The following is a 26,198-nucleotide window of genomic DNA, read 5'->3' as shown; positions in this document are numbered from 1 at the left end:
ACAAAATGTATTTCTTCCTCAGAGTTCCAAAGTCAAGGCGCAGAGTGGATGGGGCAAACCCCTATCCATCTCCTTGCTTGCTCCAAAAAAACCATTCAAACTCTATCCAGTTCATGGGTCCCCACAAAAGACACATCCCTGGTCCAAGCTGACAAGAACAGGCATGGCACCTGATCGCACGCTTGATCTGAGAACTCTTATCAAAAGGCAGTGAGCTGGGAGAGCAAGTTGGCTGCTCAAATGTTTCTTTGAGCCTGTGCCTTTGGTCATGGAACCTGCCTTTCTGTTCCTCTGACCATGGGTCAAACAAAACCGTGACCCAATGTGACCAGCACCTGCCCTATACAATTGGCAATCATTTCTACCTTAAGAAGGAGGGTGCAAAACTAACTTGCAAAAAAATTAATTGTACCCCTCTGGCACCTTTCATGGAACATAGAAACATAGAAAATAGGTGCAAGAGTAGGCCATTCGGCCCTCCAAGCCTGCACCACCATTCAATATGTTCATGGCTGATCATGCAAATTCAGTCTCCCACTTTCTCTCCAAACACCTTGATCCCTTTAGCAGCAAAGGCCACGTCCAGCTCCCTCTTGAATATATCCAACAAATTGGCCCCAACTTTCTGTGGTGGAGAATTTCACAAGGTCACAACTCTGAGAGAAGAGGTTCTTCTTCATCTCAGTCCTGATTGGCTTTCCCCTGATTCTTAGGCTGTGACCCTTAGCTCTGGACGTCCCCAACATCGGGAACATTCTTCCCGCATCTAGCCTGTCCCCTCCCATCAGGATTTTATATGTTTCCGTGAGATCGCCTCTCGTTCTTCTAAATTCCAGTGAGTACAAGCCCAGGCGATCCAGTCTTTCTTCATATGTCAGAGTGTCCGAAGCACTTTGCAACCAATGAGGTACTTTGAGGTCTGGCCATAATTACAACATGGGAAACGTGGCGGGCAATTTGTGCACTGCAAGATCCCAGAAACAGCCACACGATAATGACCTCCTGATTATCGTTCCTGATTTTTGTGCTTACGTCTCTGGAGTGGGACTTGAATCACAGACTTCTGACTCAGATAACAAGCGTGCTACCAGCAGAGTAGCTGCAAACACTGACAGCTAATGGCTGCAGGCTGTGATGTGTGTCTCCATACTTCCAGAGGTAGTATAAGTGAGGTAAGTATAAGTAGGGTATAAGATGCTCCCAGTCGCTTTGGTTTGAGAGCAGCACTGGGGTGTAGGTTACCCACTCCCTTGGCCACTGTTTGGGTTCTCACCTCTGGTTGGACATGTTTACAAGAGGCTTATTGCATGGCCTCCTACCTCCAACTGCCCCCTACCCTATGCCCCAACCATTGGCTGTCCATTCTCATAGCGCCCTTGCCTCCGATTCACATTGAAAAGCAAACGGCCCTTCACTATCCAACTGGGCGATTCTTGACTCAGTCAAAACAATCGTTTCCCTCACCCGCAACACCAGAATGAAAAAACATTAAAAACTGGAAAATAAGAATACCTTTTCTCCTATTTTAACCGCCAGACAAAACTATTTGAAGAGAAGGAAATGGAACAACTTCATTTTAATGCTTTGCTGTGATTTTTCTTTCCGTTTTCTGGCAGTGGGTGACCTGGAGATTAATTTTTAATTCCTGGAGTCTTTCAGGGCAGTCCTGAAGGGTTGGCAACATTCGGTAGCCCATAACGCATGGGCTAAAACAGGAGTGGCAGAATAAAAAGACAGAGTAGGAGAACTGGGAGGCAGCAGCAGCTGCTTCTTCATTCCTGCAGCAGAGATCACTTAAAACCTCCGTAAGGCTGAAGATATTAACTGTAATTGAAGTTTCAGCTCAACGAAGGCACAAATGTGAACTGGTAATGATTGCCTTCGTTGTGTCCAAATATAGCAAGCGCATGACTCAATGGTGATGTGAAAGCAGTGCTGTTAAGCAGAGCTACTTACCATAAAATATATCCAGTCGAAAAGATGCTAACTGCAGCCTGGCCTGCCTTCCTGTTGGGATAATGATAATGTGTCGTTCTCATTTCAATTAGAATGAAGGGGAGAACAGTGGTGTGCTGGGGGGAGAAAAAGAGAACAAAATGATAAAGGAAACATATGGAGACCAAAAACAAAAAAAATTATATATATATATTTTCACACACACACACATGCATCAGCAATTCAGATCGACCACGCTAAATGATGTTTTTAGAAGATAAATTTAGAGTACCCAATTATTTTTTCCAATTAAGGGGCAAGTTGGTGTGGCCAATTCACCTACCCTGCACATTGTGGGGGCGAAACCCCCGCAAACACGGGGAGAATGTGCAAACTCCACACGGACAGTGACCCAGAGCCGGGATCGAACCTGGGACCTCGGCGCCATGAGGCTGCAGTGCTAACCCACTGCGCCACCGTGCAGCCCTTTCCACCCTAAATAATTGACGAAAACACTTGTAATGAGGCGATTCTGGTCAAATGTTTTACAATCCCTCGGCAATACAAAACACAGATGGCGGTGCTGTGGTAATGTCACTCCATCATTAAACCAGAGGTCCAACTGTATGCTTTTGGAACATGGGTTCACATCGAACCAATTTGGAACCTAAAACTTGATTAGTAAATATGAAATTAAAAGCTACTCTTAGCAATGCCGTGGATCTATCATTGATTGTTGGGGAACAGACATCTTGTATACTCATGTTTTCTTGGGGGAAGGGGACATGGAACCTACTGCCCTTCCCAGGCCTATATCTGACTCCAAATCCACAACAATATAGTTGATTCTTAACTCCTCTCTAACTAGCCACTCAGTTGTCCCGAACTGCTACAGATATCAGGTGGACTGTAGTGGGCCAAGAAGACAGCTCCCCACCACCTTCCCAAGGGCACTTACGAATGGTCAACAAAGACTGACTTTGCCCGTAATATTCACAGAGTAATGCACAGAGTAGTGCACATCCCCATCTCTGCCTCCCCTCTTCCTGCATTCCCGATACTGAGGACAATATGTGCAATCAAACGTGAATGCTGGAGGAGCCTGATGTAAATTTATGTAAACATATGAAAAAATAAATCAAGTTATAAATTTAGCCAGTTAGTGCGGGAGGGCACATTTGACAGGTGTGGCAGCAAACAAAGCAGGAAATGAAGGTCAAATTTCTGTGCATTGTCAAAAGAACTAGAAAGTTTATTGTTGTTTACTGGCATGCTGAACTATTTTTGACAGGCAGTAATTACACTCCAGGCACAACTCACGTAGCATTCCCCATTAACCGCCCACTGCACAATAACAGGCAATTAAACCACCTTGAGCATGTGTAGTGAAATCAAAAGTAGAAACTGCAAATGCTAGGTATCTGCAATAAAAACAGAAAGTGGTGGAAATGCACAGCAGGTCAGCAGAACTCGAGAAAGAGAAAAAACACACAGCACTGCCTTTGGAACTTTATTTTAAACACTCACTCTTGGATGTGGGTACCCCTGGCAGGGGCAGCATTTGTTACCCATCTCTGATTGCCATTGAGAAGGTGGTGGTGAGCCATCTTCTTGAACCGCTGCGGTCCATGTGGTGTAGGTGCACCCGCAGTGCTGTTAGGGAGGGAGTTCCAGGTTTTTGACCCAGCGACGGTTCACGAAAGGACAAGATATTTCCTAACCAGGGTGACATTTGGCTTGGAGGGAAACTTGCAGGAGGCGGTGTTCCAATGCGCCTGCTGCCCTTGTCCTTCGAGATGGTCGAGGTCACAAATTTGGAAGGTGCTGTTGAAGGAGCGTTCCGGAGTTGCTGCAATGCATCCTGTAGATGGTGAGCGCTCGCTGCCAATGTACGCAAGTGGGGGAGGGAGTGAATATTTAAGGTGGTGGATGTGTTTCCAATCAATCGAACTGAGTTATCATGCTTGGTATCCAATTGTGTGAATGTTGTTGGAGCTACACTCACCCAGGCAAGAGGAGAGTATTTTATCACTTGTGCCCTGTAGATGGTTGATAGGCTTTGGAGGGACAGGTTTGAGGTGCTTACGGCACAGTGGAATAGCGGTTAGCACTGCTGCCTCACAGCTCCAGGGTCCCAGGTTCAATTCTGGCCTTGGGTGACTGTCTGTGTGGAGTTTGCATTTCCTCCCCGTGTCTGCGTGGGTTTCCTCCGGGTGCTCCGGTTTCCTCCCGCAGTCCAAAGCTGTGCAGATTAGGTGGATTGGCCGTGCTAAATTGTCCCTTAGTGTCCAAAAAAAGGTTAGGTGGGATTACTGGGTTACAGGGAAAGGCTGGAGGTGTGGGCCTAAGTGGGATGCTCTTTCCAAGAGCTGGTGCAGACTCGATGGGCCGAATGGTTCTATGAATTCCCAGCCTCTGATCGACCCTTATAGCCATAATATTTACCTGGCTGCTCCAGTTCGCTTTCTGATCAACAGTAATCCCCAGAATGTGTCTTCCATCATCATGACCTATATTTTACCTTCTCAGATACTGACTGACCTGATTGGCACTGCCAGTATTTTCTTTCATAGGCTGAACATGTATTACAAAAAATACAAGATAAATAGGACATCAAAGGTCGAACGATAGCAGGTGATGATGACTACTGTCCACCATGATTCTGATGACTTCCAACCTCAACGTTAGAACATGTGTGAACGTTTCCACTGAGGCGAACAAGATCATGGAGCCATCAGGAAATTTTCATCTCACCGTGTTTTTGGAAGAGTGCGGTAGATAGAGCAAAGGGGCAAAGAGCAAAGGGGCATAGAGCAAAGGGGCATAGAGCAAAGGGGCATCGAGCAAAGGGGCATCGAGCAAAGGCACATAGAGCAAAGGGGCATCGAGCAAAGGGGCATCGAGCAAAGGGACATAGAGCAAATGGGCATAGAGCAATAGGGCAAAGAGCAAAGGCACATAGAGCAAAGGGACATAGAGCAATGGGGTATAGAGCAAATGGGCATAGAGCAAAGGGGCATAGAGCAAAGGGGCACAGAGCAAAGGGGCATAGAGCAATGGGCATAGAGCAATAGGGCAAAGAGCAAAGGTACATAGAGCAAAGGGACATAGAGCAATGGGGTATAGAGCAAATGGGCATACAGCAAAGGGGCATAGAGCAAAGGGGCACAGAGCAAAGGGGCATAGAGCAATGGGGTATAGAGCAATGGGGTATAGAGCAAAGGGGCATTGAGCAATGGGGCACAGAGCAATGGGGCATAGAGCAATGGGGCATAGAGCAATGGGGTATAGAGCAATGGGGTATAGAGCAAATGGACATAGAGCAAAGGGGCATAGAGCAATGGGGCACAGAGCAAAGGGGCATAGAGCAATGAGGTATAAAGCAATGGGGCATAGAGCAATGGGACATAGAGCAATGGGGTATAGAGCAAAGGGGCATAGAGCAATGAGGTATAAAGCAATGGGGCATAGAGCAGTGAGGTATAGAGAAATGGGTTATAGAGCAATGGGGCATAGAGCGATGGGGCATAGAGCAATGGGGCATAGAGCAATGGGGCATCGAGCAACGGGGCATAGTGCAAAGGGGCATAGAGCAATGGGGTATAGGGCAATTGGGTATAGAGAAATGGAGTATAGAGCAATGGGGCATAGAGCAATGGGGCATAGAGCAATGGGGTATAGAGAAATGGGGTATAGAGCAATGGGGCATAGAGCAATGAGGTATAAAGCAATGGGGCATAGAGCAATGGGGCATAGAGCAAAGGGGCATAGAGCAAAGGGGTATAGAGCAATGGGGTATAGAGCAATGGGGCATCGAGCAATGGGGTATAGAGCAAAGGGGCATAGAGCAAATGGACATAGAGCAAAGGGGCACAGAGCAAATGGACATAGAGCAATGGGGTATAGGGCAATGGGGCATAGAGCAAAGGGGCATCAAGCAATGGTGTATAGAGCAAAGGGGCATAGAGCAATAAGGTATAAAGCAATGGGGCATAGAGCAATGGGACATAGAGCAATGGGGTAGAGAGCAATGGGGTATAGAGAAATGGGGTATAGAGCAATGGGGCATAGAGCAATGGGGCATAAAGCAATGGGGTATAGAGAAATGGGTTATAAAGCAATGGGGCATAGAGCAATGGGGCATCGAGCAAAGGGGCATAGAGCAAAGGTGCATAGAGCAATGGGGCTAAGAGCAATGGGGTATAGAGCAAAGGGGCATAGAGCAATGGGGCATAGAGCAATGGGGCATAGAGCAATGGGGTATAGGCAATGGTCATAGAGCAATGGGGCATCGAGCAATGGGGCATTGAGCAAAGGGGCATAGAGCAATGGGGCATAGAGCAATGGGGCATCAAGCAAAGGGGCATAGAGCAATGGGGCATCGAGCAAAGGGGCATAGAGCAATGGGGCACAGAGCAATGGGGCATAGAGCAAAGGGGTATAGAGCAATGGGGTATAGAGCAATGGGGCATCGAGCAATGGGGCATCGAGCAAAGGGGCATAGAGCAAAGGGGCAAAGACCAATGGGGCATAGAGCAATGGGGCACAGAGCAATGGGGCATAGAGCAAAGCGGCATAGAGCAAAGCGGCATAGAGCAAAGGGGTATAGAGCAATGGGGTATAGAGCAATGGGGCATCGAGCAATGGGGCATCGAGCAATGGGGTATAGAGCAAAGGGGCATAGAACAAATGGACATAGAGCAAAGGGGCACAGAGCAAATGGACATAGAGCAATGGGGTATCGAGCAAAGGGGCATAGAGCAATAAGGTATAAAGCAATGGGGCATAGAGCAATGGGGCATAGAGCAAAGGGGTATAGAGAAATGGGGTATAGAGCAATGGGGCATAGAGCAATGGGGCATCGAGCAAAGGAGCATAGAGCAAAGGGGCATAGAGCAATGGGGTAGAGAGCAATGGGGTATAGAGAAATGGGGCATAGAGCAATGGGGTATAGAGCAATGGGGTATAGGGCAATTGGGTATAGAGAAATGGAGTATAGAGCAATGGGGCATAGAGCAATGGGGCATAGAGCAATGGGGTATAGAGAAATGGGGTATAGAGCAATGGGGCATAGAGCAATGAGGTATAAAGCAATGGGGCATAGAGCAATGGGGCATAGAGCAAAGGGGCATAGAGCAAAGGGGTATAGAGCAATGGGGTGTAGAGCAATGGGGCATCGAGCAATGGGGTATAGAGCAAAGGGGCATAGAGCAAATGGACATAGAGCAAAGGGACACAGAGCAAATGGACATACAGCAATGGGGTATAGAGCAATGGGGCATAGAGGAAAGGGGCATCAAGCAATGGTGTATAGAGCAATGGGGTATAGAGCAATGGGGCATCGAGCAATGGGGCATCGAGCAATGGGGTATAGAGCAAAGCGGCATAGAACAAATGGACATAGAGCAAAGGGGCACAGAGCAAGTGGACATAGAGCAATGGGGTATCGAGCAAAGGGGCATAGAGCAATAAGGTATAAAGCAATGGGGCATAGAGCAATGGGGCATAGAGCAAAGGGGTATAGAGAAATGGGGTATAGAGCAATGGGGCATAGAGCAATGGGGCATCGAGCAAAGGAGCATAGAGCAAAGGGGCATAGAGCCATGGGGTAGAGAGCAATGGGGTATAGAGAAATGGGGCATAGAGCAATGGGGTATAGAGCAATGGGGTATAGAGCAAAGGGGCATAGTGCAATGGGGCATAGGGCAATGGGGCATAGAGCAATGGGGTATAGAGCAATGGGGCATAGAGCAATGGGGCATCGAGCAAAGGTGCATAGAGCAATGGGGCATCGAGCAAAGGGGCATAGAGTAATGGGGCATCGAGCAAAGGGGCATAGAGCAAAGGGGCATCGAGCAAAGGGGCATAGAGCAATGGGGCATAGAGCAAAGGGGCAGAGAGCAATGGGGCATAGAGCAATGGGACATAGAGCAATGGGGTAGAGAGCAATGGGGTATAGAGCAATGGGGTATAGAGCAAAGGGACATAGAGCAAAGGGGCATAGAGCAAAGGGGGATAGAGCAATGGGGTATATAGCAATGGAACATCGAGCAATGGGGCATCGAGCAATGGGGCATTGAGCAAAGGGGCATAGAGCAATGGGGCATAGAGCAATGGGGCATCAAGCAAAGGGGCATAGAGCAATGGGGCATCGAGCAAAGGGGCATAGAGCAATGGGGCACAGAGCAATGGGGCATAGAGCAAAGGGGCATAGAGCAAAGGGGTATAGAGCAATGGGGTATAGAGCAATGGGGCATCGAGCAATGGGGCATCGAGCAATGGGGTATAGAGCAAAGCGGCATAGAACAAATGGACATAGAGCAAAGGGGAACAGAGCAAGTGGACATAGAGCAATGGGGCATAGAGCAAAGGGGTATAGAGAAATGGGGTATAGAGCAATGGGGCATAGAGCAATGGGGCATCGAGCAAAGGAGCATAGAGCAAAGGGGCATAGAGCCATGGGGTAGAGAGCAATGGGGTATAGAGAAATGGGGCATAGAGCAATGGGGTATAGAGCAATGGGGTATAGAGCAAAGGGGCATAGTGCAATGGGGCATAGGGCAATGGGGCATAGAGCAATGGGGTATAGAGCAATGGGGCATAGAGCAATGGGGCATCGAGCAAAGGTGCATAGAGCAATGGGGCATCGAGCAAAGGGGCATAGAGTAATGGGGCATCGAGCAAAGGGGCATAGAGCAAAGGGGCATCGAGCAAAGGGGCATAGAGCAATGGGGCATAGAGCAAAGGGGCAGAGAGCAATGGGGCATAGAGCAAAGGGACATAGAGCAAAGGGGCATAGAGCAAAGGGGGATAGAGCAATGGGGTATAGAGCAATGGAACATCGAGCAATGGGGCATCGAGCAATGGGGTATAGAGCAAAGGGGCATCGAGCAAAGGGGCATCGAGCAATGGGGTATCGAGCAAAGGGGCACAGAGCAAATGGACATAGAGCAATGGGGTATAGAGCAATGGGGCATAGAGCAAAGGCGCATCAAGCAATGGTGTATAGAGCAAAGGGGCATAGAGCAATAAGGTATAAAGCAATGGGGCATAGAGCAATGGGACATAGAGCAATGGGGTAGAGAGCAATGGGGTATAGAGAAATGGGGTATAAAGCAATGGGGCATAGAGCAATGGGGCATAGAGCAATGGGGTATAGAGAAATGGGGTATAAAGCAATGGGGCATAGATCAATAGGGCATCGAGCAAAGGGGCATAGAGCAAAGGGGCATTGAGCAATGGGGCTAAGAGCAATGGGGTATAGAGCAAAGGGGCATAGAGCAATGGGGCATAGAGCAATGGGGCATAGAGCAATGGGGTATAGGCAATCGTCATAGAGCAATGGGGCATCGAGCAATGGGGCATTGAGCAAAGGGGCATAGAGCAATGGGGCATAGAGCAATGGGGCATCAAGCCAAGGGGCATAGAGCAATGGGGCATCGAGCAAAGGGGCATAGAGCAATGGGGCACCGAGCAAATGGACATAGAGCAATGGGGTATAGAGCAATGCTGCATAGAGCAAAGGGGCATCAAGCAATGGTGTATAGAGCAATGGGGTATCGAGCAAAGGGGCATAGAGCAATAAGGTATGAAGCAATGGGGCATAGAGCAATGGGGCATAGAGCAAAGGGGTAAAGAGAAATGGGGTATAGAGCAATGGGGCATAGAGCAATGGGGCATCGAGCAAAGGAGCATAGAGCAAAGGGGCATAGAGCAATGGGGCAGAGAGCAATGGGGCATAGAGCAAAGGGACATAGAGCAAAGGGGCATAGAGCAAAGGGGGATAGAGCAATGGGGTATAGAGCAATGGAACATCGAGCAATGGGGCATCGAGCAATGGGGTATAGAGCAAAGGGGCATCGAGCAAAGGGGCATCGAGCAATGGGGTATCGAGCAAAGGGGCACAGAGCAAATGGACATAGAGCAATGGGGTATAGAGCAATGGGGCATAGAGCAAAGGCGCATCAAGCAATGGTGTATAGAGCAAAGGGGCATAGAGCAATAAGGTATAAAGCAATGGGGCATAGAGCAATGGGACATAGAGCAATGGGGTAGAGAGCAATGGGGTATAGAGAAATGGGGTATAGAGCAATGGGGCATAGAGCAATGGGGCATAGAGCAATGGGGTATAGAGAAATGGGGTATAAAGCAATGGGGCATAGATCAATAGGGCATCGAGCAAAGGGGCATAGAGCAAAGGGGCATTGAGCAATGGGGCTAAGAGCAATGGGGTATAGAGCAAAGGGGCATAGAGCAATGGGGCATAGAGCAATGGGGCATAGAGCAATGGGGTATAGGCAATCGTCATAGAGCAATGGGGCATCGAGCAATGGGGCATTGAGCAAAGGGGCATAGAGCAATGGGGCATAGAGCAATGGGGCATCAAGCCAAGGGGCATAGAGCAATGGGGCATCGAGCAAAGGGGCATAGAGCAATGGGGCACAGAGCAAATGGACATAGAGCAATGGGGTATAGAGCAATGCTGCATAGAGCAAAGGGGCATCAAGCAATGGTGTATAGAGCAATGGGGTATCGAGCAAAGGGGCATAGAGCAATAAGGTATGAAGCAATGGGGCATAGAGCAATGGGGCATAGAGCAAAGGGGTAAAGAGAAATGGGGTATAGAGCAATGGGGCATAGAGCAATGGGGCATCGAGCAAAGGAGCATAGAGCAAAGGGGCATAGATCAATGGGGTAGAGAGCAATGGGGTATAGAGAAATGGGGCATAGAGCAATGGGGTATAGAGCAATGGGGTATAGAGCAAAGGGGCATAGTGCAATGGGGCATAGAGCAATGGGGCATAGAGCAATGGGGTATAGAGCAATGGGGCATCGAGCAATGGGGCATCGAGCAAAGGTGCATAGAGCAATGGGGCATCGAGCAAAGGGGCATAGAGTAATGGGGCATCGAGCAAAGGGGCATAGAGCAAAGGGGCATCGAGCAAAGGGGCATAGAGCAATGGGGCATAGAGCCAAGGCGCAGAGAGCAATGGGGCATCGAGCAAAGGGGCACAGAGCAAAGGGGCATCGTGCAAAGGGGCACAGAGCAAAGGGGCATCGAGCAAAGGGGCACAGAGCAATGGGGCATCGAGCAAAGGGGCATAGAGCAAAGGGGCATCGAGCAAAGGGGCATAGAGCAAAGGGGCACAGAGCAAAGGGGCATAGAGCAATGGGGCATAGAGCAAAGGGGCATCGAGCAAAGGGGCATCGAGCAAAGGGACATAGAGCAAATGGGCATAGAGCAATAGGGCAAAGAGCAAAGGTACATAGAGCAAAGGGACATAGAGCAATGGGGTATAGAGCAAATGGGCATACAGCAAAGGGGCATAGAGCAAAGGGGCACAGAGCAAAGGGGCATAGAGCAATGGGGTATAGAGCAATGGGGTATAGAGCAAAGGGGCATTGAGCAATGGGGCACAGAGCAATGGGGCATAGAGCAATGGGGCATAGAGCAATGGGGTATAGAGCAATGGGGTATAGAGCAAATGGACATAGAGCAAAGGGGCATAGAGCAATGGGGCACAGAGCAAAGGGGCATAGAGCAATGAGGTATAAAGCAATGGGGCATAGAGCAATGGGACATAGAGCAATGGGGTATAGAGCAAAGGGGCATAGAGCAATGAGGTATAAAGCAATGGGGCATAGAGCAGTGAGGTATAGAGAAATGGGTTATAGAGCAATGGGGCATAGAGCGATGGGGCATAGAGCAATGGGGCATAGAGCAATGGGGCATCGAGCAACGGGGCATAGTGCAAAGGGGCATAGAGCAATGGGGTATAGGGCAATTGGGTATAGAGAAATGGAGTATAGAGCAATGGGGCATAGAGCAATGGGGCATAGAGCAATGGGGTATAGAGAAATGGGGTATAGAGCAATGGGGCATAGAGCAATGAGGTATAAAGCAATGGGGCATAGAGCAATGGGGCATAGAGCAAAGGGGCATAGAGCAAAGGGGTATAGAGCAATGGGGTATAGAGCAATGGGGCATCGAGCAATGGGGTATAGAGCAAAGGGGCATAGAGCAAATGGACATAGAGCAAAGGGGCACAGAGCAAATGGACATAGAGCAATGGGGTATAGGGCAATGGGGCATAGAGCAAAGGGGCATCAAGCAATGGTGTATAGAGCAAAGGGGCATAGAGCAATAAGGTATAAAGCAATGGGGCATAGAGCAATGGGACATAGAGCAATGGGGTAGAGAGCAATGGGGTATAGAGAAATGGGGTATAGAGCAATGGGGCATAGAGCAATGGGGCATAAAGCAATGGGGTATAGAGAAATGGGTTATAAAGCAATGGGGCATAGAGCAATGGGGCATCGAGCAAAGGGGCATAGAGCAAAGGTGCATAGAGCAATGGGGCTAAGAGCAATGGGGTATAGAGCAAAGGGGCATAGAGCAATGGGGCATAGGGCAATGGGGCATAGAGCAATGGGGTATAGGCAATGGTCATAGAGCAATGGGGCATCGAGCAATGGGGCATTGAGCAAAGGGGCATAGAGCAATGGGGCATAGAGCAATGGGGCATCAAGCAAAGGGGCATAGAGCAATGGGGCATCGATCAAAGGGGCATAGAGCAATGGGGCACAGAGCAATGGGGCATAGAGCAAAGGGGTATAGAGCAATGGGGTATAGAGCAATGGGGCATCGAGCAATGGGGCATCGAGCAAAGGGGCATAGAGCAAAGGGGCAAAGACCAATGAGGCATAGAGCAATGGGGCACAGAGCAATGGGGCATAGAGCAAAGCGGCATAGAGCAAAGCGGCATAGAGCAAAGGGGTATAGAGCAATGGGGTATAGAGCAATGGGGCATCGAGCAATGGGGCATCGAGCAATGGGGTATAGAGCAAAGGGGCATAGAACAAATGGACATAGAGCAAAGGGGCACAGAGCAAATGGACATAGAGCAATGGGGTATCGAGCAAAGGGGCATAGAGCAATAAGGTATAAAGCAATGGGGCATAGAGCAATGGGGCATAGAGCAAAGGGGTATAGAGAAATGGGGTATAGATCAATGGGGCATAGAGCAATGGGGCATCGAGCAAAGGAGCATAGAGCAAAGGGGCATAGAGCAATGGGGTAGAGAGCAATGGGGTATAGAGAAATGGGGCATAGAGCAATGGGGTATAGAGCAATGGGGTATAGGGCAATTGGGTATAGAGAAATGGAGTATAGAGCAATGGGGCATAGAGCAATGGGGCATAGAGCAATGGGGTATAGAGAAATGGGGTATAGAGCAATGGGGCATAGAGCAATGAGGTATAAAGCAATGGGGCATAGAGCAATGGGGCATAGAGCAAAGGGGCATAGAGCAAAGGGGTATAGAGCAATGGGGTGTAGAGCAATGGGGCATCGAGCAATGGGGTATAGAGCAAAGGGGCATAGAGCAAATGGACATAGAGCAAAGGGACACAGAGCAAATGGACATACAGCAATGGGGTATAGAGCAATGGGGCATAGAGGAAAGGGGCATCAAGCAATGGTGTATAGAGCAATGGGGTATAGAGCAATGGGGCATCGAGCAATGGGGCATCGAGCAATGGGGTATAGAGCAAAGCGGCATAGAACAAATGGACATAGAGCAAAGGGGCACAGAGCAAGTGGACATAGAGCAATGGGGTATCGAGCAAAGGGGCATAGAGCAATAAGGTATAAAGCAATGGGGCATAGAGCAATGGGGCATAGAGCAAAGGGGTATAGAGAAATGGGGTATAGAGCAATGGGGCATAGAGCAATGGGGCATCGAGCAAAGGAGCATAGAGCAAAGGGGCATAGAGCCATGGGGTAGAGAGCAATGGGGTATAGAGAAATGGGGCATAGAGCAATGGGGTATAGAGCAATGGGGTATAGAGCAAAGGGGCATAGTGCAATGGGGCATAGGGCAATGGGGCATAGAGCAATGGGGTATAGAGCAATGGGGCATAGAGCAATGGGGCATCGAGCAATGGGGCATCGAGCAAAGGTGCATAGAGCAATGGGGCATCGAGCAAAGGGGCATAGAGTAATGGGGCATCGAGCAAAGGGGCATAGAGCAAAGGGGCATCGAGCAAAGGGGCATAGAGCAATGGGGCATAGAGCAAAGGGGCAGAGAGCAATGGGGCATAGAGCAAAGGGGCAGAGAGCAATGGGGCATAGAGCAATGGGACATAGAGCAATGGGGTAGAGAGCAATGGGGTATAGAGCAATGGGGTATAGAGCAAAGGGACATAGAGCAAAGGGGCATAGAGCAAAGGGGGATAGAGCAATGGGGTATAGAGCAATGGAACATCGAGCAATGGGGCATCGAGCAATGGGGCATTGAGCAAAGGGGCATAGAGCAATGGGGCATAGAGCAATGGGGCATCAAGCAAAGGGGCATAGAGCAATGGGGCATCGAGCAAAGGGGCATAGAGCAATGGGGCACAGAGCAATGGGGCATAGAGCAAAGGGGCATAGAGCAAAGGGGTATAGAGCAATGGGGTATAGAGCAATGGGGCATCGAGCAATGGGGCATCGAGCAATGGGGTATAGAGCAAAGCGGCATAGAACAAATGGACATAGAGCAAAGGGGAACAGAGCAAGTGGACATAGAGCAATGGGGTATCGAGCGAAGGGGCATAGAGCAATAAGGTATAAAGCAGTGGGGCATAGAGCAATGGGGCATAGAGCAAAGGGGTATAGAGAAATGGGGTATAGAGCAATGGGGCATAGAGCAATGGGGCATCGAGCAAAGGAGCATAGAGCAAAGGGGCATAGAGCCATGGGGTAGAGAGCAATGGGGTATAGAGAAATGGGGCATAGAGCAATGGGGTATAGAGCAATGGGGTATAGAGCAAAGGGGCATAGTGCAATGGGGCATAGGGCAATGGGGCATAGAGCAATGGGGTATAGAGCAATGGGGCATAGAGCAATGGGGCATCGAGCAAAGGTGCATTGGGCAATGGGGCATCGAGCAAAGGGGCATAGAGTAATGGGGCATCGAGCAAAGGGGCATAGAGCAAAGGGGCATCGAGCAAAGGGGCATAGAGCAATGGGGCATAGAGCAAAGGGGCAGAGAGCAATGGGGCATAGAGCAAAGGGACATAGAGCAAAGGGGCATAGAGCAAAGGGGGATAGAGCAATGGGGTATAGAGCAATGGAACATCGAGCAATGGGGCATCGAGCAATGGGGTATAGAGCAAAGGGGCATCGAGCAAAGGGGCATCGAGCAATGGGGTATCGAGCAAAGGGGCACAGAGCAAATGGACATAGAGCAATGGGGTATAGAGCAATGGGGCATAGAGCAAAGGCGCATCAAGCAATGGTGTATAGAGCAAAGGGGCATAGAGCAATAAGGTATAAAGCAATGGGGCATAGAGCAATGGGACATAGAGCAATGGGGTAGAGAGCAATGGGGTATAGAGAAATGGGGTATAGAGCAATGGGGCATAGAGCAATGGGGCATAGAGCAATGGGGTATAGAGAAATGGGGTATAAAGCAATGGGGCATAGATCAATAGGGCATCGAGCAAAGGGGCATAGAGCAAAGGGGCATTGAGCAATGGGGCTAAGAGCAATGGGGTATAGAGCAAAGGGGCATAGAGCAATGGGGCATAGAGCAATGGGGCATAGAGCAATGGGGTATAGGCAATCGTCATAGAGCAATGGGGCATCGAGCAATGGGGCATTGAGCAAAGGGGCATAGAGCAATGGGGCATAGAGCAATGGGGCATCAAGCCAAGGGGCATAGAGCAATGGGGCATCGAGCAAAGGGGCATAGAGCAATGGGGCACCGAGCAAATGGACATAGAGCAATGGGGTATAGAGCAATGCTGCATAGAGCAAAGGGGCATCAAGCAATGGTGTATAGAGCAATGGGGTATCGAGCAAAGGGGCATAGAGCAATAAGGTATGAAGCAATGGGGCATAGAGCAATGGGGCATAGAGCAAAGGGGTAAAGAGAAATGGGGTATAGAGCAATGGGGCATAGAGCAATGGGGCATCGAGCAAAGGAGCATAGAGCAAAGGGGCATAGAGCAATGGGGCAGAGAGCAATGGGGCATAGAGCAAAGGGACATAGAGCAAAGGGGCATAGAGCAAAGGGGGATAGAGCAATGGGGTATAGAGCAATGGAACATCGAGCAATGGGGCATCGAGCAATGGGGTATAGAGCAAAGGGGCATCGAGCAAAGGGGCATCGAGCAATGGGGTATCGAGCAAAGGGGCACAGAGCAAATGGACATAGAGCAATGGGGTATAGAGCAATGGGGCATAGAGCAAAGGCGCATCAAGCAATGGTGTATAGAGCAAAGGGGCATAGAGCAATAAGGTATAAAGCAATGGGGCATAGAGCAATGGGACATAGAGCAATGGGGTAGAGAGCAATGGGGTATAGAGAAATGGGGTATAGAGCAATGGGGCATAGAGCAATGGGGCATAGAGCAATGGGGTATAGAGAAATGGGGTATAAAGCAATGGGGCATAGATCAATAGGGCATCGAGCAAAGGGGCATAGAGCAAAGGGGCATTGAGCAATGGGGCTAAGAGCAATGGGGTATAGAGCAAAGGGGCATAGAGCAATGGGGCATAGAGCAATGGGGCATAGAGCAATGGGGTATAGGCAATCGTCATAGAGCAATGGGGCATCGAGCAATGGGGCATTGAGCAAAGGGGCATAGAGCAATGGGGCATAGAGCAATGGGGCATCAAGCCAAGGGGCATAGAGCAATGGGGCATCGAGCAAAGGGGCATAGAGCAATGGGGCACAGAGCAAATGGACATAGAGCAATGGGGTATAGAGCAATGCTGCATAGAGCAAAGGGGCATCAAGCAATGGTGTATAGAGCAATGGGGTATCGAGCAAAGGGGCATAGAGCAATAAGGTATGAAGCAATGGGGCATAGAGCAATGGGGCATAGAGCAAAGGGGTAAAGAGAAATGGGGTATAGAGCAATGGGGCATAGAGCAATGGGGCATCGAGCAAAGGAGCATAGAGCAAAGGGGCATAGATCAATGGGGTAGAGAGCAATGGGGTATAGAGAAATGGGGCATAGAGCAATGGGGTATAGAGCAATGGGGTATAGAGCAAAGGGGCATAGTGCAATGGGGCATAGAGCAATGGGGCATAGAGCAATGGGGTATAGAGCAAAGGGGCATCGAGCAATGGGGCATCGAGCAAAGGTGCATAGAGCAATGGGGCATCGAGCAAAGGGGCATAGAGTAATGGGGCATCGAGCAAAGGGGCATAGAGCAAAGGGGCATCGAGCAAAGGGGCATAGAGCAATGGGGCATAGAGCCAAGGCGCAGAGAGCAATGGGGCATCGAGCAAAGGGGCACAGAGCAAAGGGGCATCGTGCAAAGGGGCACAGAGCAAAGGGGCATCGAGCAAAGGGGCACAGAGCAATGGGGCATCGAGCAAAGGGGCATAGAGCAAAGGGGCATCGAGCAAAGGGGCATAGAGCAATGGGGCATAGAGCAAAGGGCATCGAGCAATGGGGCATCGAGCAAAGGGGCATAGAGCAATGGGGCATAGAGCAAAGGGGCAGAGCAATGGGGCATAGAGCAAAGGAGCATAGACCAATGGGGCATAGAGCAAAGGGGTATCGAGCAATGGGGCATCGAGCAAAGGGGTATAGAGCAAAGGGGCATAGAGCAATGGGGAATAGAGCAAAGGGGCATCGAGCATTCAGGCATCGAGCAAAGGGGCACAGAGCAAATGGACATAGAGCAATGGGGTATAGAGCAAGGGTGCATAGAGCAAAGTGGCATCGAGCAATGGGGTATAGTGCAATGGGGTATAGAGCAATAGGGCATAGAGCAATGGGGCATAGAGCAATAGGGTATAGAGAAATGGGGGAAAGAGCAATGGGGCATAGAGCAATGGGGCATCGAGCAAAGGGGCATAGAGCAAAGGGGCAAAGAGCAATGGTGTATAGAGCAATGAGGTATAGAGCAAAGGGGCATAGAGCAATGGGGTATAGAGCAATGGGGCATAGAGCAATGGCGTATAGAGAAATGGGGTATAGAGCAATGGGGGGTAGAGCAATGGGGCATAGAACAAAGGGTCATCGAGCAATGGGGCATAGAGCAATGGGGTATAGAGCAATAGGGCATAGAGCAAAGGGGCATAGAGCAATGGGGCATAGAGCAAAGGGGCATCGAGCAAAGGGGCATCGAGCAAAGGGACATAGAGCAAAGGGACATAGAGCAAATGGGCATAGAGCAATAGGGCAAAGAGCAAAGGCACATAGAGCAAAGGGACATAGAGCAATGGGGTATAGAGCAAATGGGCATACAGCAAAGGGGCATAGAGCAAAGGGGCACAGAGCAAAGGGGCATAGAGCAATGGGGTATAGAGCAATGGGGTAGAGAGTAATGGGGTATAGATAAATGGGGTATAGAGCAATGGGGCATAGAGCAATGGGGCAGAGAGCAATGGGGTATAGAGAAATGTGGTATAAAGCAATGGCGCATAGAGCAATGGGGCATCGAGCAAAGGGGCATAGAGCAAAGGGGCATAGAGCAATGGGGCTAAGAGCAATGGGGTATAGAGCAAAGGGGCATCGAGCAATGGGGCATAGAGCAATGGGGCATAGAGCAATGGGGTATAGGCAATGGTCATAGAGCAATGGGGCATCGTGCAATGGGGCATTGAGCAAAGGGGCATAGAGCAATGGAGCATAGAGCAATGGGGCATAGAGCAAAGGGGCATAGAGCAATGCGGCATCGAGCAAAGGGGCATAGAGCAATGGGGCATAGAGCAATGGGGCATAGAGCAAAGGGGCATAGAGCAAAGGGGTATAGAGCAATGGGGTATAGAGCAATGGGGCATCGAGCAATGGGGTATAGAGCAAAGGGGCATAGAACAAATGGACATAGAGCAAAGGGGCACAGAGCAAATGGACATAGAGCAATGGGGTATAGAGCAATGGGGCATAGAGCAAAGGGGCATCAAGCAATGGTGTATAGAGCAATGGGGTATCGAGCAAAGGGGCATAGAGCAATAAGGTATAAAGCAATGGGGCAAAGAGCAATGGGGCATAGAGCAAAGGGGTATAGAGAAATGGCGTATCGAGCAATGGGGCATAGAGCAACGGGGCATCAAGCAAAGGAGCATAGAGCAAAGGGGCATAGAGCAATGGGGTAGAGAGCAATGGAGTATAGAGAAATGGGGCATAGAGCAATGGGGTATAGAGCAATGGGGTATAGAGCAAAGGGGCATAGTGCAATGGGGCATAGATCAATGGGGCATAGAGCAATGGGGTATAGAGCAATGGGGCATAGAGCAATGGGGCATCGAGCAAAGGTGCATAGAGCAATGGGGCATCGAGCAAAGGGGCATAGAGCAAAGGGGCATCGAGCAATGGGGCATAGAGCAATGGGGCATAGAGCAAAGGGGCAGAGAGCAATGGGGCATAGAGCAAAGGGCATCGAGCAATGGGGCATCGAGCAAAGGGGCATAGAGCAATGGGGCATAGAGCATAGGGGCAGAGAGCAATGGGGCATAGAGCAAAGGGGCATAGACCAATGGGGCATAGAGCAAAGGGGCATCGAGCAATGGGGCATCGAGCAAAGGGGTATAGAGCAAAGGGGCATAGAGCAATGGGGCATAGAGCAAAGGGGCATCGAGCACTGGGGCATCGAGCAAAGGGGCACAGAGCAAATGGACATAGAGCAATGGGGTATAGAGCAATGGTGCATAGAGCAAAGTGGCATCGAGCAATGGGGTGTAGAGCAATGGGGTATAGAGCAATAGGGCATAGAGCAATGGGGCATAGAGCAATAGGGTATAGAGAAATGGGGTAAAGAGCAATGGGGCATAGAGCAATGGGGCATCGAGCAAAGGGGCATAGAGCAAAGGGGCATAGAGCAATGGGGTATAGAGCAATGGGGTATAGAGCAAAGGGGCATAGAGCAATGGGGTATAGAGCAATGGGGCATAGAGCAATGGTGTATAGAGAAATGGGGTATAGAGCAATGGGGGGTAGAGCAATGGGGCATAGAAAAAAGGGTCATAGAGCAATGGGGCATAGAGCAATGGGGCATAGAGCAATGGGGTATAGAGCAATAGGGCATAGTGCAAAGGGGCATAGAGCAATGGGGCTTGGAGCAAAGGGGCATCGAGCAAAGGGGCATCGAGCAAAGGGACATAGAGCAAATGGGCATAGAGCAATAGGGCAAAGAGCAAAGGCACATAGAGCAAAGGGACATAGAGCAATGGGGTATAGAGCAAATGGGCATACAGCAAAGGGGCATAGAGCAAAGGGGCACAGAGCAAATGGGCATAGAGCAATGGGGTATAGAGTAATGGGGTATAGAGCAAAGGGGCATCGAGCAATGGGGCACAGAGCAATGGGGCATAGAGCAATGGGGCATAGAGCAATGGGGTATAGAGCAATGGGGTATAGAGCAAATGGGCATAGAGAAAAGGGGCATAGAGCAATGGGGCATAAAGCAAAGGGGCATAGAGCAATGAGGTATAAAGCAATGGGGCATAGAGCAATGGGACATAGAGCAATGGGGTATAGAGCAATGGGGCATAGAGCGATGGGGCATAGAGCAATGGGCCATAGGCAATGGGGCATCGAGCAACGGGGCATAGTGCAAAGGGGCATAGAGCAATGGGGTATAGAGCAATTAGGAATAGAGAAATGGGGTATAGAGCAATGGGGCATAGAGCAATGGGGCATAGAGCAATGGGGTATAGAGAAATGGGGTATAGAGCAATGGGGCATAGAGCAATGAGGTATGAAGCAATGGGGCATAGAGCAATGGGGCATAGAGCAAAGGGGCATAGAGCAAAGGGGTATAGAGCAATGGGGTATAGAGCAATGGGGCATCGAGCAATGGGGTATAGAGCAAAGGGGCATAGAGCAAATGGACATAGAGCAAAGGGGCACAGAGCAAATGGACATAGAGCAATGGGGTATAGAGCAATGGGGCATAGAGCAAAGGCGCATCAAGCAATGGTGTATAGAGCAAAGTGGCATAGAGCAATAAGGTACAAAGCAATGGGGCATAGAGCAATGGGACATAGAGCAACGGGGTAGAGAGCAATGGGGTATAGAGAAATGGGGTATAGAGCAATGGGGCATAGAGCAATGGGGCATAGAGAATTGGGGCATAGAGAAATGGGGTATAAAGCAATGGGGCATAGAGCAATAGGGCATCGAGCAAAGGGGCAAAGAGCAAAGGGGCATAGAGCAATGGGGCTAAGAGCAATGGGGTATAGAGCAAAGGGGCATAGAGCAATGGGGCATAGAGCAATGGGGCATAGAGCAATGGGGTATAGGCAATGGTCATAGAGCAATGGGGCATCGAGCAATGGGGCATAGAGCAAAGGGGCAGAGAGCAATGGGGCATAGAGCAAAGGGGCATATAGCAATGGGGCTAAGAGCAAAGGGGCATAGAGCAATGGGGCATAGAGCAATGGGGCATCAAGCAAAGGGGCATAGAGCAATGGGGCATCGAGCAAAGAGGCATAGAGTAATGGGGCATAGAGCAAAGCGTCATAGAGCAATGGGGCATAGAGCAAAGCGGCATCAAGCAATGGGGCATCGAGCAAAGGGCATTGAGCAATGGGGCATCGAGCAAAGGGGCATAGAGCTAAGTGTCAAAGACCAATGGGGCATAGAGCATAGGGGCATAGAGCAATGGGGTATAGAGAAATGGGGTATAGAGCAATGGGGCATAGAGCAATGGGGCATAGAGCAAAGGGGCATAGAGCAAAGGGGTATAGAGCAATGGGGTATAGAGCAATGGGGCATCGAGCAATGGAGTATAGAGCAAAGGGGCATAGAGGAAATGGACATAGAGCAAAGGGGCACAGAGCAAACGCACATAGAGCAATGGGGTATCAAGCAATGGTGTATAGAGCAATGGGGTATCGAGCAAAGGGGCATAGAGCTATAAGGTATAAAGCAATGGGGCATAGAGCAATGGGGCATAGAGCAAAGGGGTATAGAGAAATGGGGTATAGAGCAATGGTGCATAGAGCAATGGGGCATCGAGCAAAGGAGCATAGAGCAAAGGGGCATAGAGCAATGGGGTAGAGAGCAATGGGGTAGAGGGAAATGGGGCATAGAGCAATGGGGTATAGAGCAATGGGGTATAGAGCAATGGGGCATAGAGCAATGGGGCATCGCGCAAAGGTGCATAGAGCAATAGGGCATCGAGCGAAGGGGCATAGAGTAATGGGACATAGAGCAAAGGGGCATAGAGCAACGGGGCATCGAGCAAAGGGGCATAGAGCAATGTGGCATAGAGCAAAGGGGCAGAGAGCAATGGGGCATAGAGCAAAGGGCATCGAGCAATGGGGCATCGAGCAAAGGGGCATAGAGCAATGGGGCATAGAGCAAAGGGGCAGAGAGCAATGGGGCATAGAGCAAAGGGGCATAGACCAATGGGGCATAGAGCAAAGGGGCATCGAGCAATGGGGCATCGAGCAAAGGGGTATAGAGCAAAGGGGCACAGAGCAAATGGACATAGAGCAATGGGGTATAGAGCAATGGGGCATAGAGCAAAGTGGCATCGAGCAATGGGGTATAGAGCAATGGGGTATAGAGCAATAGGGCATAGAGCAATGGGGCATAGAGCAATAGGGTATAGAGAAATGGGGTATAGAGCAATGGGGCATAGAGCAATGGGAAATCGAGCAAAGGGGCATAGAGCAAAGGGGCATAGACCAATGGGGCATAGAGCAATGGGGTATAGAGCAAAGGGGCATAGAGCAATGGGGTATAGAGCAATGGGGCATAGAGCAATGGCGTATAGAGAAATGGTGTATAGAGCAATGGGGGGTAGAGCAATGGGGCATAGAACAAAGGGTCATAGAGCAATGGGGCATAGAGCAAAGGGGCATAGAGCAATGGGGTATAGAACAAAGGGTCATAGAGCAAAGGGTCATAGAGCAAAGGGGCATAGAGCAATGGGGTATAGAGCAATGGGGCATAGAGCAATGGGGCATAGAGCAAAGGGACATAGAGAAAAGGGGCATAGAGCAAAGGGGGATAGAGCTATGGGGTATAGAGCAATGGAACATCGAGCAATGGGGCATCGAGCAATGGGGTATAGAGCAAAGGGGCATCGAGCAAAGGGGCATCGAGCAATGGGGTATCGAGCAATGTGGCATAGAGCAATGGGGCATCGAGCAATGGGGCATAGAGCAATGGGGTATAGAGCAAAGGGGCATCGAGCAATGGGGCATCTAGCAATGGGGTATAGAGCAAAGGGGCATCGAGCAATGGGGTGTGGAGCAATGGGGTATAGAGCAATGGGGTATAGAGCAAAGGGACATAGAGCAAAGGGGCATAGAGCAAAGGGGGATAGAGCAATGGGGTATAGAGCAATGGAACATCGAGCAATGGGGCATCGAGCAATGAGGTATAGAGCAAAGGGGCATCGAGCAAAGGGGCATCGAGCAATGGGGTATCGAGCAAAGGGGCACAGAGCAAATGGACATAGAGCAATGGGGTATAGAGCAATGGGGCATAGAGCAAAGGCGCATCAAGCAATGGTGTATAGAGCAAAGGGGCATAGAGCAATAAGGTATAAAGCAATGGGGCATAGAGCAATGGGACATAGAGCAATGGGGTAGAGAGCAATGGGGTATAGAGAAATGGGGTATAGAGCAATGGGGCATTGAGCAATGGGGCATAGAGCAATGGGATGTAGAGAAATGGGGCATAAAGCAATGGGGCATAGAACAATAGGGCATCGAGCAAAGGGGCATAGAGCAAAGGAACATAGAGCAATGTGGCTAAGAGCAATGGGGTATAGAGCAAAGGGGCATAGAGCAATGGGGCATAGGCAATGGTCATAGAGCAATGGGGCATCGAGCAATGGGGCATAGAGCAAAGGGGCAGAGAGCAATGGGGCATAGAGCAAAGGGGCATAGAGCAATGGGGCTAAGAGCAAACGGGCAGAGAGCAATGGGGCATAGAGCAATGGGGCATCAAGCAAAGGGGCATAGAGCAATGGGGCATCGAGCAAAGGGGCATAGAGTAATGGGGCACAGAGCAAAGGGTCATAGAGCAATGGGGCATAGAGCAAAGGGGCATCAAGCAATGGGGCATCGAGCAAAGGGCATCGAGCAATGGGGCATCGAGCAAAGGGGCATAGAGCAAAGTGGCATAGACCAATGGGGCATAGAGCAAAGGGGCATAGAGCAATGGGGTATAGAGAAATGGGGTATAGAGCAATGGGGCATAGAGCAATGGGGCATAGGGCAAAGGGGCATAGAGCAAAGGGGTATAGAGCAATGGGGTATAGAGCAATGGGGCATCGAGCAATGGAGTATAGAGCAAAGGGGCATAGAGCAAATGGACATAGAGCAAAGGGGCACAGAGCAAATGGACATAGAGCAATGGGGTATCAAGCAATGGTGTATAGAGCAATGGGGTATCGAGCAAAGGGGCATAGAGCAATGAGGTATAAAGCAATGGGGCATAGAGCAATGGGGCATAGAGCAAAGGGGTATAGAGAAATGGAGTATAGAGCAATGGGGCATAGAGCAATGGGGCATCGAGCAAAGGAGCATAGAGCAAAGGGGCATAGAGCAATGGGGCATAGAGCAATGGGGTATAGAGCAATGGGGCATAGAGCAATGGGGCATAGAGCAAAGGGACATAGAGAAAAGGGGCATAGAGCAAAGGGGGATAGAGCAATGGGGTGTAGAGCAATGGAACATCGAGCAATGGGGCATCGAGCAATGGGCTATAGAGCAAAGGGGCATCGAGCAAAGGGGCATCGAGCAAAGGGGCATCGAGCAATGGGGTATCGAGCAATGTGGCATAGAGCAATGGGGCATCGAGCAATGGGGCATAGAGCAATGGGGTATAGAGCAAAGGGGCATCGAGCAATGGGGCATCTAGCAATGGGGTATAGAGCAAAGGGGCATCGAGCAATGGGGTGTGGAGCAATGGGGTATAGAGCAATGGGGTATAGAGCAAAGGGACATAGAGCAAAGGGGCATAGAGCAAAGGGGGATAGAGCAATGGGGTATAGAGCAATGGAACATCGAGCAATGGGGCATCGAGCAATGAGGTATAGAGCAAAGGGGCATCGAGCAAAGGGGCATCGAGCAATGGGGTATCGAGCAAAGGGGCACAGAGCAAATGGACATAGAGCAATGGGGTATAGAGCAATGGGGCATAGAGCAAAGGCGCATCAAGCAATGGTGTATAGAGCAAAGGGGCATAGAGCAATAAGGTATAAAGCAATGGGGCATAGAGCAATGGGACATAGAGCAATGGGGTAGAGAGCAATGGGGTATAGAGAAATGGGGTATAGAGCAATGGGGCATTGAGCAATGGGGCATAGAGCAATGGGGTGTAGAGAAATGGGGCATAAAGTAATGGGGCATAGAACAATAGGGCATCGAGCAAAGGGGCATAGAGCAAAGGAACATAGAGCAATGTGGCTAAGAGCAATGGGGTATAGAGCAAAGGGGCATAGAGCAATGGGGCATAGAGCTATGGGGCATAGAGCAATGGGGTATAGGCAATGGTCATAGAGCAATGGGGCATCGAGCAATGGGGCATAGAGCAAAGGGGCAGAGAGCAATGGGGCATAGAGCAAAGGGGCATAGAGCAATGGGGCACAGAGCAAAGGGTCATAGAGCAATGGGGCATAGAGCAAAGGGGTATCAAGCAATGGGGCATCGAGCAAAGGGCATCGAGCAATGGGGCATCGAGCAAAGGGGCATAGAGCAAAGTGGCATAGACCAATGGGGCATAGAGCAAAGGGGCATAGAGCAATGGGGTATAGAGAAATGGGGTATAGAGCAATGGGGCATAGAGCAATGGGGCATAGGGCAAAGGGGCATAGAGCAAAGGGGTATAGAGCAATGGGGTATAGAGCAATGGGGCATCGAGCAATGGAGTATAGAGCAAAGGGGCATAGAGCAAATGGACATAGAGCAAAGGGGCACAGAGCAAATGGACATAGAGCAATGGGGTATCAAGCAATGGTGTATAGAGCAATGGGGTATCGAGCAAAGGGGCATAGAGCAATGAGGTATAAAGCAATGGGGCATAGAGCAATGGGGCATAGAGCAAAGGGGTATAGAGAAATGGAGTATAGAGCAATGGGGCATAGAGCAATGGGGCATCGAGCAAAGGAGCATAGAGCAAAGGGGCATAGAGCAATGGGGTAGAGAGCAATGGGGTATAGAGAAATGGGGCATAGAGCAATGGGGTATAGAGCAATGGGGTATAGAGCAAAGGGGCATAGTGCAATGGGGCTTGGAGCAATGGGGCATAGAGCAATGGGGTATAGAGCAATGGGGCATCGAGCAAAGGGGCATAGA

General features: G+C 50.0%; 1 protein-coding gene across 1 annotated transcript in view; it reads right to left on the bottom strand.

Annotated features, from left to right (window-relative positions):
- The window catches only part of aig1 (androgen-induced 1 (H. sapiens)), a 239,963-nt gene that overhangs the window by 29,881 nt on the left and 183,884 nt on the right, over nucleotides 1-26,198 (bottom strand). Inside the window, exon 4 of the mRNA XM_072513979.1 lies at nucleotides 1,957-2,072. Within this exon, the coding sequence (XP_072370080.1) occupies nucleotides 1,957-2,072 (116 nt within the window). The remainder of the gene's footprint in view (nucleotides 1-1,956; nucleotides 2,073-26,198) is intronic.

The sequence above is a fragment of the Scyliorhinus torazame genome, chromosome 1, assembly GCF_047496885.1.
Source record: "Scyliorhinus torazame isolate Kashiwa2021f chromosome 1, sScyTor2.1, whole genome shotgun sequence".
NCBI lineage: Eukaryota > Metazoa > Chordata > Chondrichthyes > Carcharhiniformes > Scyliorhinidae > Scyliorhinus > Scyliorhinus torazame.
The sequence above is the reverse complement of the archived record's forward strand: the minus strand, read 5'-3'. Positions and strand labels throughout refer to the sequence as shown.